This window comes from Haemaphysalis longicornis, unplaced genomic scaffold (genome assembly GCF_048455015.1).
Source record: "Haemaphysalis longicornis isolate Haplotype H1 unplaced genomic scaffold, Haemaphysalis longicornis Haplotype H1 scaffold_1, whole genome shotgun sequence".
Classification (NCBI taxonomy): domain Eukaryota; kingdom Metazoa; phylum Arthropoda; class Arachnida; order Ixodida; family Ixodidae; genus Haemaphysalis; species Haemaphysalis longicornis.
Window position 1 is genome coordinate 446,457,255 of NW_027526203.1, and position 14,810 is coordinate 446,472,064.

General features: G+C 48.3%; 1 protein-coding gene across 1 annotated transcript in view; it reads left to right on the forward strand.

The window, feature by feature from the left end:
- Nucleotides 1–14,810, forward strand: part of LOC144162276 (uncharacterized) — a 200,202-nt gene that overhangs the window by 85,888 nt on the left and 99,504 nt on the right. The window contains 15 exon segments of the mRNA XM_077692757.1: nucleotides 207–393; nucleotides 964–1,105; nucleotides 1,229–1,401; nucleotides 1,867–2,102; nucleotides 2,764–2,911; nucleotides 3,011–3,111; nucleotides 3,196–3,403; nucleotides 5,135–5,334; nucleotides 5,423–5,634; nucleotides 7,219–7,439; nucleotides 7,899–7,958; nucleotides 8,026–8,325; nucleotides 10,033–10,227; nucleotides 10,323–10,778; nucleotides 13,430–13,601. Coding sequence (XP_077548883.1) covers nucleotides 207–393; nucleotides 964–1,105; nucleotides 1,229–1,401; nucleotides 1,867–2,102; nucleotides 2,764–2,911; nucleotides 3,011–3,111; nucleotides 3,196–3,403; nucleotides 5,135–5,334; nucleotides 5,423–5,634; nucleotides 7,219–7,439; nucleotides 7,899–7,958; nucleotides 8,026–8,325; nucleotides 10,033–10,227; nucleotides 10,323–10,778; nucleotides 13,430–13,601 — 3,011 coding nt within the window.

A 14,810-nucleotide genomic window follows, 5' to 3' on the forward strand; every position in this document is an offset into this window, starting at 1 on the left:
CTCCGAGTGAGCGTCGTCATTGTATGTTCGCCGAAAGCATGTCTTTTCTGGCATTATGAGTTGCGGGTGGGTGCTGTGAGGTCGTATATTCGTGCGTATTTAACGAATGCGCAGTAACGCAGTAAATTGGAGGACCGTGTGGGGCAGGCAGGACCTTGCGAGCTGTTTTACGACACCTACAATGGTAATTCTTCCCCCGTCTCCAGATCAAGTGGTTTCAGAACCGACGAGAGGTCAAGGATACCAAGGACTTCCAAATGCATTACGATACTCAGACTGGCTTAGTCTCACTCACTATTCCGGAGATATACCCGGACGACCAGGGACTCTACACGTGCCGAGCGTTCAATGAATACGGCCAAGACGAGACATCTGCGGCCGTCACCGTGATCGGTAAGTGATGGGAATGCCGAGCGCATTTAGCATATGGCCACCAGTGCTCACTTAGTTCTTCAAGCAGACGTAAAAACAACAGTATCCTCGAGCTTTTTTCCTTAGCATCCACAATTTTCCAGCATTAGCATGTGACCTAGAAGAAATATTCATAAACTGAGGCTAAAAAAGATTAAGATAAAGTAGAAGAGAAATGATATTTTGAACACGATTCGAATGCCGGAAGTTAGTCAGGTCTAAAAACGGGGAAAATAGAAGTAACAATTGTGGCGCTAAAAATAAGGCATAAAGCTAACTACAAGTTGAAACTAAAATAAAGGTAGCGACGAGCGAAGAGCAAAAAACGTTATATATAAAACTCCTCTGGTTTTAATTCAACATTCACATTGCGCGAAGCCCGAAGACATGAGCAATAGCATTCAGTGGAAGCCCAACAAAACTAAAGCTTTGAAATACAGCCATTCCACTCAAGTCAATTTCTAGGACCAAACTGTTTTCGCATGTCTTGTTCCGTGTCAGAGTTCCGATTAAAACCAGTATTACAACCTCACCCATTGTCCCCTTTCCCAGATGTGGAGATCTTCGGAGGTGTGTCGGACGTGTCAGTGCAGCCCCGATTTGTGCAGCCGCTCAGGCCCATGGCTTACCCGGAAGGCGAGCCTGCAAGATTAAGCGTGGAAGTTCACGCCGTCCCCAACCCAGATTTCTACTGGTAAGAAAGAGCAAGACACACTTGCAATTGCACCATACCATTTGGCGTGGGAGGATCGTGAATGCTGTAAATTTGCGATAAAAAGTGGGACCACCTAACGATGAGCACGCAACTGCGATTCAGGTACTTCGAAGGCAAGCTGCTGAAGTCAACGAGGGATTTCCTGGTGACGTCTGAAGGGCTCAAGAGCTCTCTGGTCATTGCCGAGTTGTTTCCCGAAGATGCTGGCCCATACGAGTGCAGAGCTCAGAACCCTGCGGGCCGAGCAACAACGTCTGCCAACCTTCGCGTCATACGTACGTCTCGTTTCACGCGCAATATTTTTACTAACAGCTCCGATTCCTTAGCTCTAGCTATCTGTAACGTTAAATAAAGAGCGCGAAAGGGCCATGCATCCAAAGTTAACTTCTAAACTACTATATTTCACGACAGCACTGACCCAAACGAACGTCACAAATAGAATCACCCTCATGGCGCTCTTCGGGTATGTTCTCCTTGCACCACAAAACCTTGAATCAATAGCACCCTTATCACCAGATGACGTATTGCGTCTGATCTGTCGTTAACCCTTCCCCGACAGTGCTTTCGACCTTTCGTATTCCGTTCGATTTTTTTCCTTGTAACCGCAGTAATATTCAAGCGTGCACGTATGCAAGGCGCGATATATAAAGATTCAGAACAGCGTGTATTTAGTTGAAGCGCCTTTGAATATAACATATGATGATCAACATCAAGGTGTGTTTTTGTTTCACTGTTAACAGAGGAAGAGTCCCTGCCAACGTCTCCACTGGCTAAAGTAGCGCCAGGAGCGGAGCCCACCGAAGAAAGACCGGGTTCTCCACCGGAAAGCTTCACCCAACTAAGACCACCAGTTTTCATCCGAAATTTGGTCTCCCAAACAGTACCTGAGGGGTCACCTGTCACGTTTGTTGGTGAAGTTACATCTTTCCCTGAAGTTGTTTCATTTACGTGGTACCTCAATGGGAAAGCTATCAAGGTAAGCTAAAAATGTACTCACCTTGATCTACATTGGGGAGAATTTATCAAAAAGTATTTTGTCAAAACTTCCGCCAAACGTGAGGAAATAGCTATAAAACCGCAGGAATATACCGACGGGGCACAAAAACCACGTTCTAAAAATGCACGACCAGCCAACTTGCTCCCTGTCATGTGTTTGTACGGAATTATATGCTAATAGCTATGTACAGACACAATAGAGCTGTATGCAGACTGGGAAAAGAGCGAGGTACACTCAACGCGGCCACGTTAAGGTGGAGCTAGTCAAGCTGAGACAGCGCAGATTTTTTCCCCGCTTTCTACGCTACAACTTTTCTGTGTAAAACACACTGCACTGCAGTGGTGAAATAAACAAACTTCAGACTTCAAACACGGTCGAATAATTTGGGTGACAGGGATGTGTCGTAAAAGCACCGCGGAATGCTTACATTAAAAGATTGCCAGAGGTCGGCCTCGCCGCATTTTAAATCGCTGTACGAAGCTGCACACATTACACGGAACGGCCGAGCACACATGGAGGACTTCAACATTAATATTCGCAGCCCTATTTGTAATCCTATCACAATTCCATGTAACGGATATCAATTGAAGAATGTGGAGCTCACGTGTTGCCGCTTCTTGCTTTTCTTTTTCCGTGACAGTCTTCTAGAGATTTTCAAATATACAATGAAGGAAACAGGACAACGCTCAAGATAGCAGAAGTATTCCCTGACGACGCCGGAACTTTCTCAGTAACAGCGGAAAATCCCGTTGGGATCGGAAGCTCGAAGGCAAAGCTGACTGTGGAAGGTTGGTATATTGCACGTTCGCCCCGTCATCTTCAAAAAAAAAAAATAAACAAGCGTACGAGAGTTTAATGACGATTGAAATGCAATCCGCTTTTTACAGAGGAAAGCACGGACGGTGTAACACTAGAAGCTCCTAGATTCTTGACTGAACTCACGCCAGTGACTGTAATGGACGGCGGGGAAGCAAAGTTATCTGTATATGTAAGTCGCAGCAAACATATACAAAATGTTCGTTTGAACCAGAAGTAAAAGAAGTGTATTGACAATACCTAAAACATTGATTAGGTCACAGGCAAACCACAGCCACGCGTCATCTGGCTCCACAACGACCGAGAGGTGAAAGAAAACTCAGATGTCTGGACGACGCAGAGAACAGATGGCTACTGCGAACTGTTCATCTCGGAAGCTTTCCCGGAAGACATGGGAGAGTACATCTGCAAAGCAGTGAACATCGCTGGAACAGCCACAACAAGGACACACGTCAACGTTGAATGTAAGTCACCGGCAAAGCTGCATGAGAATGTTTTACCTTACACAAGAAAGCGTCCTCGCCTCACCAGCATGACAAAGTAAGGGTGACACACAACTGCACGGCACGATCTTCTAGGTTGTTACCGTTTTAGCTCGCAGCGCTTTGGCGCCCGGTACAAGGGTTTAGCGGCGGCGGCGGTGTCCGCGTAACCGAGCGAGCGAACTAGGCACACCAGGCAGAAAGAAAACGGAGGAGCAGCGTCTGGTGAGGGGGAGGGCGGCACGCGCTGCTAAAGCGGCATCTCCCAGCGCGTCGCCGCCGCTCAGTATGTCTCATTGCCTCCCCCTCACAATTTCGTCATGCGTCGCCGCTGGGGAGCGCCCTCCGCCTCACACTTTCGCCAGACCTCCTCCTGCGTTTGGGGCTCATTCGAACCACTTAACATTTGCGCGGGAGGTTTAAACACTATTTGCAACAACAAGCTTGGCGGCAGCGAAGCGTTGCGAGATAACGGCAGAGTAGCATGCGCCGCCGTGCATTCGCTGATCACGCGATCACTTCGTGAGACGCAGCAGATATATGCGTCGTGACCGAGAAGACTGCAGTTCGCGCTGCGCACAAATTTCGCATTAGGAAGCATAGTAGTCGTCATGTGATTTTTTTTTCAGCGAACTCAGACCAACTGAATCAAAGTAGTTTACAATTACAAGCCTTTTCTGTTGTGGTACTGATGTCGTCACCGTAAACAAGACAATTAATCAGACCAAAGAAAACTTCCGTTCAAGAGGCTGGCAGGTTTTATTGAGAACCTATTGAAGTGATGTGTGATATATGCATTAAGCGTCCATCAAAGGAAACTTATTTGGCCGGAAAATTAGATCGCTCATGGTACTAATGCTAACAGATGAATCACAATCCTAATCGTGATAATTACTGCATGCAGCCTGGTCGTTGTGTGTTCAGTATATTTCAGGTTGTTTTATACAAAATGAACACATGAAACTCTGGTGTCCAGAGCGTGTCTATGGGGCGAAATAAAGTGATAATGAAATTTAACAATGCCGATTAGGACGTAACGCCGCCGATGTAGGGAAATGTCGAAACGCGCCATTTTGCGGATCTTCTATAGGCGCCGATGTCTCCAAACCAAAAAAGGCTTCAGCTACAGAGCATGCTACATGCGCTGCTAGTCGATGAAAACGACCAATTCCTTCACGATCAATCTAGAGTGCTTGTTTAAAGAACGGCACACCTGATTACGCCCCCCACGCAAGCGATAGCAGGTTGGTATAAGTTAGCAGCCAAACGGAGCAAACTAGGAATGTCAAAAAGTACCGAAGCGCTGGTCTGCGAAAGAACGTCGTTTAAATTCAATCGCACTCAAAAGGATTGCGGTCACATCCATAGCCAACTTACAGGATGCGGATGTGGAGGCGGATGATGATGCTTCTCTCTCTCTCTCTCTCTCTCTCTCTCTCTCTCTCTCTCTCTCTCTCTCTCTCTCTCTCTCTCTCTCTCTCTCTCTCTCTCCGCTCGTTATCCGCGACAGCTGCATGGACTGCTGCATACAGTGAATGGCACTCATAACTACCTTAACTCGGCTCAACTGCGGCCAACTTTTCTTTTGTTAATCTTCTCGTCTTATTCCTGGCGCCTACCTTACGTGTTACTGCCTAATTTTTAGAATTTGTTTTTAGAGTGCAAATAAAGGAAGATTACCATACAGTGAGCAAACGATCTATCCTCTTCCAGCTTACGAATACGTACCAGACTCTGAAGTCGCATCCGCAACTTACGACACACCCGGAACGGCAGCCACACACGACCACACCCTGGACGAATCGTACGACACATTGGACACAATGCCAAGCGTGTCGGAGATGGACGAGTCGGACATGGAAAGAATACCGGACTTGCCCAGAGACGATGGAAGGCCACCCAGGATACCAGGGGTAAGGCGTGCACTTAAGCGCGCACTTAGTGGTGCGACAGCCCGAAACAGCAGAGCGAGACGACGCTTTGTCCCTTTCCCCGAAACAGGACAAGCACAAGCCTAGGAAATCCCACCACAAGCGAAGGAAGAAGAAGGTGTCCCGTGGTTCCACGAGCGTCCCCAAGGAAGCGATTCCGGTGTGCTACGAGCCAGTACAACCGTGGGAACGGGGGCGCAGGAAAACGTCCGATCCCGGTACAGCTCCCTCCATACTTGTGCCTCTGGAAGACGTCATTGTGCCCCTGGGACAGCCCGCAACGTGAGTTCCGTTTGGGATAATTAGATTCAACTCAGCAGCAGGCGATTTTTTTCACTCAAATCAGCCACTGAAAGCAACCGTCGAGCGGTAGTTGAAAATTGACTGCTAACTTACAGCAATCGATCTGGACGCTCGACAGAGAACTGGTAACTTCGACTGCTGTATCTATAATCGGGTACCATTTAAAGGGACCCTGCAATACTTCCGATAAGCGCTTTCACTCTTTCCTTTGCGCCTGGAACCACTGCGAAAGCTATAGTTATCGCCAGCACGGAGTGGCACTGCGTGATTTGCTCGTCGCACCAGATACGCCTTCCACTTCTGCTTTGTTTTTGTGTCTTTTTTTTAAGTCTCTATCGAAAAGCGTTCATTGCTGCAACTGAAGGAAAACAGGCCAACAGCCGCTACATGGCCTTAGTGACGTAATTCGAGCCGTCGAAGAACGCCAGGACTGGTAAAGAGAGAAAACTCTTTTGAGAGTTTACCGTTATCTGATGGGCATATAGAAGTAATTTTTGGCTGAGGTACTTTGCTTGCGACCCCCTAATCTAAGTACTGGGTGTGTTGGGTGACTACGTTCTCCGAGCATTTAAGATTTCAAAAAAGTTGAGAAAAGTGTTGCAGGGTCCCTTAAAGAACAACAACGGAAGTTGCCCCTGCGCCTCCACACCGCAGCCGGCTGTTCCTCCATATCGAACGTGTCACGAGTCATTTCCGTGATTTTTCGAGCTTAATCTGCTCATAAATTACTGCAGCGACGACAAACAAATTAGGTGAGAAAAAGCAGACGATGTCACGCATTAAGCGGAATCTCCTTTCAAACCGGGTGCCCGCACTGACGTCACGATTCTCGCTTCAGTGGAGTGCTACACTACATGAGCTATTGCCGTTCTTAACTTTTATGCAAGTATAGGCGCTATTATAACTCAAGCAACATCAAACGCAGAAGGTATACAGCACGCCGGAGTGTCCTCGTTAGCGACACTCAGCGAATAGCAAGCACCCACAAAGGTTAACCCGCTCCAAATTTCCCTTCATCCTGCCGCACAGGGTTTGCAAAACATGGATGGCGCCCATGCGAGTTTTAATTTGGCGGAAGCACGCACCACGAGGGAGCACAGAGAGTGAACAGGCGCGGAGCTGAGAATCCCTGGAGACCGTTGCTAACAAAATTTAGACCTTACACTATTAGGTGCAGTGGTGTATTTGCCTCGGAAGCGCACAGACAGAAACAAACGCGAGACATGCCAGAGTGATGAACAGCGTGGAAAAACAGGACGACGAGATCAAAGCTGATGATTGATTGATTGTAGGGTTTTACGCGCCGACGCAATGCAGGCGATAAAGCGCGCCGTAGTGGAGGGCTCCTGATTAATTTTGACCACCTGGGGATCTTTAACGTGCGCCGAAATCTCGTACACACGGGTGTTTTTGCTTTTCGCCTGACGTGATCAAAGCTACAATAGAATTTCAGGTGCTATTTCCCTGTAGCCCAGCGGAAAAAACAACACTGCCTTGCATTGTATACTCTCGCCCAAAGCCCTTTGAGGATCGACGTGTGAAGTGCCTCCTCCCCTTTTTCAGGTTGGACTGCAAGGCCTTCGGCATGCCCAAACCCAAAATAACCTGGTACCGCAACGGCGTACCGATCAAGCATTCCTTCGAGTACCAGCTGTACTACGATCCTCAAGGAAATGCGTCTCTCACAATAGCCCACACAGAGGTTGATGATTTTGCAGAATACGTTGTGGAAGCCAAGAACCGCTATGGTACAGACACTACGCGCGCAGAGCTGATACAACTAGGTGAGTATTGCGAATGGTTTTGACAATGATTCATTCAATAAATTCATTCAGAATGTTTAAGGAGCATTTGATAAAATATGATTACTGAGATGCTGTATATTAGTAGTACGCAACGTAGAAAAAACGCGAAGTGTGCCTTTATGGCGCAAGTAAAAAATCCCAAGAAATACGAACCTACAGACAGGCACCAGCTAACAGTTTGATCGCTATGAAGAAGTATGGTAGGCAGAGCGGCTTTTAATTGCCGGCTACTTATCTAACAATAACGAGCCAAATAAATATAGTGAATACGACTAGTAAACTACAAAGCAAGACAGTCCGCACACCTTGCGTATGTAGTATCAAAAAGCGACTTTTCAGGTCTATTTCTTTTCCTCAAATGTTGTACACAGCGCCAAGAGGCGAATTGGGACGATAACTTCTGTCGGCTGACTCCCTAACCCGTACCTTCCATTACAGACTTGAATTCCATGAGGCCCATGCGAAGAATACACAGATCGGACCACCGCTTGAGCCTTGGTAAGGGCAATTTCATGCATGATATTTGAAAGCACGTGTTCCCGGCGCTCACCTATCGCTACCGCAGACTTCAAGACGATGCGGCCGAGGTTTGAAGTGCCCCTGCAAAGCACGTACCACAAGCCCCTCGGATTTCCCGTCACGCTGGAGTGCACCGTAAGGGGACGGCCAAAGCCGAGCGTCCACTGGTTCCACAACGGCGTCCTCATCGAGCCCAACTACATGCCGGTCTACAAGACGACGCTTCTGAGCGACAAGTGCATGCTGCACATCACCGAGATGATGCCCGCCACCCAAGGCCACTACGTCTGCAAGGCGACCAACGAGGCCGGCGAGAAAATCACCGAATGCTTTCTGCAGGCTGGAGGTAAGGCACGCACTGACCATTTGTTGCCAGTGTCCGCGTAACGCCACGTCAAGAGGCGGGAGTTCTCAGTCAGTTTTCTTTTGGATCGCCCATCTGGCTTTTAAAGAACCGCTAACTCAGGTATGCAAAGCGGTTTGGGTTTTCTTGTTGTATAAACATGCTACTAATCGATTTTTTTTTATTTTAGTTGATCTATTATGCAGAAATTGTAAGCATTAGGCGAATATAAGAATTAAACGTCACCGATATTCTGCAGAGCATTACAGCCAGCGTACCGGCCCCTGTTCTCCACTTGACCGCGTGAAGAATCTCAGGGAGGGCATTTAATCAATCAATTAATCAACTTTTAGTGCACAGCACTTTGGCGGCCGCTACTGCGCTTTGGCGGCGGCGATGGCGACGGCGTTGTAACCGAGACAGCAAACATAGAAAGGAAACGGCGGAGGAAAGTGTGGCGAAAGTGTGAGGGAGAGGGCGACACGCGCTCCTATCGCGTCATCTCTCGCACTGCCTCCCCCTCACACTTTCGCCAGGCGCTGCTCCTCCATTCGTGGCTCGTGCGAACCACGTGACACTTGCGCGGGAGGTTCAAATACGATTTTAAACCTCATGCTCGCCGGTGGCGGCGGCGCGCTGCGAGATCGGCAGAGTAGCGCGCGCCGCCGTGCGTTCACTGATTACACGATCACTTCCCGAGACGCAGCAAATATGCGCCGTGATCGGAAAGACTGCAGTTCGCGCTGCGCACAAATTTCGCAGTAGGGAGTATCGTAATCGCCGGTGCTTCTTTTATTTTCCCTTCAAAAATACAGCGAAAAGGAAGGCGGCAGGAGGAAAACTCGCTATGTTTACACACTGCACTGCATTACGTTTGAACAGTGAAATTTTTTTCTTTTCGGAAAACTAAATGATTAAAATTTTAACCTTAAAGATGACTACAACGTTAGCAAATTGAGTTTTTCGCAGTTTGCAACGCACATGGCGTATGTTGAAGCAAGTGTTACAAAAATAAAAGAAGTACGAAACCCAAAACAAAATATCGGTACCATGAACTTGTTCCTTCCTTTCTATTCACTGAGAAAAACGTTTTGAAGCTTGCAGCCTTATTAGTTCGATGCGGGTTACTGGCCTAGTTCAGTAGACGCCTGCAGACTACCCAAGTGCACCCAGTGTCCCAGGGGAGCATTTTCAGGAAACGCTCATACTGTGGTGTTGGAGAGATGGTGGTGGTGTGGAAGTTTGACAAAGGAGGTTCACTTCCGCACAAGTCAGGACGGGACGCCCTACGCGCCAGCGGTTCTTGGCTAAAACCTCTAGAGTCTAGGGAATGGCGTTGAGTAGTTGAGAGCGAGCGATGCCATGGCTCTTCGCTCCAGTCACCTGTTTGATTGCGCCGTTTGCGGGTGCCGCACTATCCATCCTTCGCCCACTGCAGTTGCATGAATTGGTGAATGCGCCGGACTCGCTTGTTGTGGAACAGCGTCCCTTTGTCGAGCACAATTCATTTTTACCTTTGGCAGGTCCTGCAATAGCTGATAAGCTCACTTTTCCAGCTTTTCTTTAACGTACGTGATGCTCAGATCCGTGGCCCTATTTAGTTATATTTTAGGAGTACAATATCCATGAGAGGCCACCTCAAGTCGTGTGTTAATCTTAGTCAGCTTTAGCTAATTAAAATACTGACACATTCTGCTTCCCCCGAAACAGAACCCGAAGAGCACAAGCCGGAGGACTACCAGCCGCCACAAGAAGAAAAGACCTACAAGGTTCCAGGATTTCTTCAGTCCAAAGCACCTCGACGGAAGCCGTCAGATGATGAATATCAAAGCTTCGAGTCGGAGTCGGAGCTGAGCTTTAAGGAAACGATTGCGCCACAAATACGCAAGCTGCCAAAGCCCAAAGGTAGGCATCCGCTGAGGCGCTCTTTTTCATAATTAAGCTTACTGGTGCAGCCTTCGGTGAATAATACGTGACCCTCCATTTCCCGTCCCCCCCAGAATCTCCGCCCCCCGAGAAGCCCGAGAAGACGGCGAAAGAGAGCGCCATCGAGTTCCTCACCACAGTTCTGAAGCCGACGTGGCCGTTCAGCCTCTTCCGCTCCGCCTCTCCGAAGGATGCGGTCCCAACAGACGAGGACCAGGCCGAGCCAGAGAGAGCTCCCAGCGCCGAGCGGCCGCCCAGCGCCGAAAGACCACCGAGGCCGCCGGGCAGGGAAACGGTACCGGGTGCGGAGAGACCACCGAGGCCTGACCGGGAAAGGCCTGCGAGTAGCGAAAAGGTGTGGCCTGGAAGGCCGCCCAGGCCGGAGCAAGCGAGGCCGGGAGAGTTCGCGGAAAGGCCTCCCGTCACCGAGGCTACCCAACGAAGGCCAGAATCACCCCGCTACCCACAGGCGCCAGATTCTGACCAGAGCGAAGGATTGCCTTACGAAACGGACAGGCTAGCGCCGAGAGGTGAGCTGTATTCCCCCCTTCTCACTTACGGCATAAACGGTATAATCCATTAAAAGGGCCATGAAGGCAAATTACAGCTTTGTTCTATTTGAAAGAAGTATACTTTCGTAGCTCACTCAGCTCCATTCTAGCAAACAAAGACTTCTTTTTAACCGAAAAAAAAGTGCAAAAAAAATTGAACAACTTTCAAATTTCGCGCCATAGTGACGTAATATGGGCAGGAGTGACGTGTTATGGACCGGCACTATGAACATTTTCATCAACGTGTTAACCGCGCGTTAGCATTCAAGTGATGCGATCAAACGTAACCAGAGGCCCCACTACAATCTCCCATTCATGTTTTTTGGCGGCGGCTTAAGTTGGCGGCCTCCAATCACACAAACTCAATTCTGTGACATCACAGAAAAATTGCTGGAAAGTGGCTAGGGAGTCGCCACTGTTCGACATGTTTTCTTTAATATCTCGATTTGACGTTGGCGATAAAATTGACGTTGTTGTTATAGGGACAAAACAGCTTTCTTTAGGAACGGAACTTGTATTTTGTCTTCATGGCCCCTTGAAGTCACGCAACCATGTATATGTACTAGACAAGAAGCGACCTATAATGCATACGACAAAATGATGATATGGTATCCCTTTTTTTTCCGTTTCGGCATCTTTTGTACTTGACTCAATACTGTGAAAGTGTGTTTCTCCTAGGCTCAACTAAGTAAAAAACATAGCTATTTCGGTAGCTCTCCATCCTACGCTTTGAGAAGAAAAGAACGTCACTCTGACTAACTCTCAATGCAATCGTAGTTCCCAAAACAAGTCACAATTTCATACACCGCAGTTTTTAACACGAGGGTGGTTCCTGCAGTAATTTAGTAGGATCGCCTTTTAAAGGCAATGACTCGCACGCAGTAAACTTTTAACGAGAGCGGAGAGCAACTACACGGCTAGAATGCCCTGTAGAATGCTCTGAAATTTCTGCGTGATTCGCTGTCAGAAGTTGGTGTTGAAAAATACACGCGATGGCTTTCAACTTTATTGATCCAAAAAAAAAATATCTATCAATTTTTGCACTAAATTCAAAGCCGGCTGTTACATTGAATATAGGGCTCCTGCATTACCCTGGCGGCGCTGCACGGCAGGAGGGCAAACCGACTTCCGGGGAGTACTTCCGGGTAGTACAAAGCTGCGGCGGTCCCATAGGATCCCGTGTTGACACAAGCAAAATGAGCTCGATACCCCCAGTTGTTTTGGGACATGGTTTCCAGCCCATCCCCGACGAGTCCGATCTCTTCCGGCGATCAATGTGGCATTAGGGAAAAAAGCTTTGCAGAGCTAAATACGTTTACAGATTCCAGGAAACTGCGAGGACGGTGACGGCGCTTTGCCACTCGCAGGGTCACCGATCGACGGTCGTATGAAGTGGAATTTGAAGTGAGACCTTCGTGTTTAAACTAATACACTTGGTGACAAGAACTTTCCAACAACAGCCGATCCAGAAAAAAAGAGTAACGCAATCGGCAATGATCGTGTGTAAAAGTCGGCGAGTCCGGCAAACCGCAGGCCCGCCTGCTGCGGTGCGCTGTGCTTTTGCGCACCTGCGCACTTATGCGTGCATTTTCATGAAACACTGGTGGTTTGCGTCACCGTTACGAATACGTGGTGCAGCGCTGTCCTGCCTTTTTTATTGTATCGTGGCCCAGTGACAAAATACAGAGATCTTCAGAAGCGTGAAATGTTGCGTGAGAAATCATTTAGTTTGCGAAAATATAAAACAAAATTTCCACTCGTTTTCAAGGCGGTGCCGGGCCGGTGGTGTCAGCTGAGCCGGCTGCGCTGCTCGCGTCCGCTTGCATGCTTCCGCTGCAGCAACCTTTTGCAGTTACTGCAAGCTATAGGATAGCAACGTTCTGTGTTCTATGCTACTTGCGAACTGTTCATTTGTCGACCGTTCACAAGAAAAAAGAATGATAATTATCGTGAGGAAGTTAGACCACCCGACCTGGTGATACTGACGCACATCGTGACGATCGCGGCAGCTCGCTCAATAGAAAGCCAATTAATCGACTTGTTTTAGCGGATATTGTTCTTTTAGCCTCTGCCACTACTTTAATGGCTATTTTATTCAGTACGCCATCACTTAAACGCACCAAAACGCAATTAAATTATGTACAACCAGGTTTCGCTCTGGCTTGTAATTGAAAACACGTGGACGGCGACGCGGGTCGTCTGCTTTTGTACCAACACGCGCGTCGGGAACCAGGGGGCGCTGCATGTGGCCGAAACTCCAGCGCAGGAGCCCTATAAACAATGCGAAGAAAATACCTTGCAGACAACCCAAGGACATTTGAGTAATTATTCTAGCTTTCCGTTTGTTCGCGCCAAAGTAACTCTGTACTTAGCCCACACACATTGGGGTTTTCAGAAGTAGCAGTACGAACTTTTTCTAATGGCAGCGTTACTTTTGAAATAATACGTTTCATGCCCCAGAGCAAGCTTGGGTGTTTTTGTTACGTTACAATGTTCCTAAATATTCTTTTTTTTTTTAGTTTGACGGAAGCTAAACAATAAAACCTTTACGCGTACGATGGTGGTCCGGTTTGTCTTGTGTTCGCTCGCAAAAATTTGGCGGTGATGGCTAATAGCAGTTTCTATTGTAGACGCTCGGAAGCCACCCATTGGGCGCAGGACTCCCGAAGCCCCGGAGAGGATGCCAACCGAAGAATTTGTCAAATGGAAGCCGGGCCACAGAAGAACATCTGAACCTGGGATGCCTCCCAAGTTTGTTGCTCCGTTGGAAGATGTTGAGGTCATCTTAGGATACCCGGCAACGTAAGCAAGTTGATCTTGCCTCTGATTATTGGTAGCGTAGTAGCTTAGCACGTGCTGTCTGACATCCTTAAATGGTTTTCTCAAAGTGTGACAAGTTCACGGGCAGGAACATAAGCAGCAGATTAGCCGTAGGCATAGGACATAGCGGATGGCTACAGTTGTGAGATTCTTTATGTACTAGGCAGGTGTTGGCTACCAGCATCGCTGCCCCCCCACCCTCCCCTCTCTCTCCCTACTACCCGCCCCCCCTCCCGTTTTTTTTACTCACTCTTCCATACACGAGATTGTACGGGGAAAGCACGCACAGTCTGAGCAGGCAGCTCTAACTCACATTCTCATTCTAGTTTCGTTAAACCGGAATACCTGGTTTGTATTCCGACACCACGAACACTATTTTTTTCTCTTCCATCAGAGAAACAGCTGCCACGGCAGCAACGATCAAGCATTAAGTACATCTAACGTGTCATAATGATATATGCGTGGCACAGACTGTACGGGCGCAGACTGGGCTGACTGGAGCGCTATAGAACCAGGCTCCACGGGACAGAGTAGGATTTTGGTAGTACCCTCCCCTTCCGCGCTACTTCTTCTGCCAATAATTTTTCTTGTTAAACTGAAGAAAATTCCGTGATGTGCAATATACTGATAAAATACTTCTGTTAAATAGTTAGCCACACTATTTAGCGATTAAACTGTCTAAAAATGTTATAGCGTTCGCGGGGAAGGTGGTATTCGCACAGTTGTGACAAACGAGATCTCGAGCGGCCGATATGCTTTGCGCTCTACTTACCATTCCGTACCCTTTCCGGAGTAGTGATTTTGAGAAGGCAAATATCGCGTGTAGATTGTGCACAAGCCAGTGTAACTTTTTAAGTCCGGCAATCAAAACTGGTCTCCGCTAAGTGGCGATCCGTTGTTCATTTGCGGCCTGGCAGATTTTCCACTTCAAACCACGCCGCAATGCGAAAGAGAGTAGTACTACCCGCCGCGGTGGCTCAGTGGCTAAGGCGTTGCGCTGCTGAGCACGAGGTCGCGGGTTCGATTCCCGGCCGCGGCGGCCGCTTTTCTGATGGAGGCGAAAAGCAAAAACGCCCGTGTGTTCGAGATTTCGGCGCACGTTAAAGATCCCCAGGTGGTCAAAATTAATCCGGAGCCCTCCACTACGGCGCGCCTCATCGCCTGCGTTGCGTCGGCGCGTTAAACCCTACA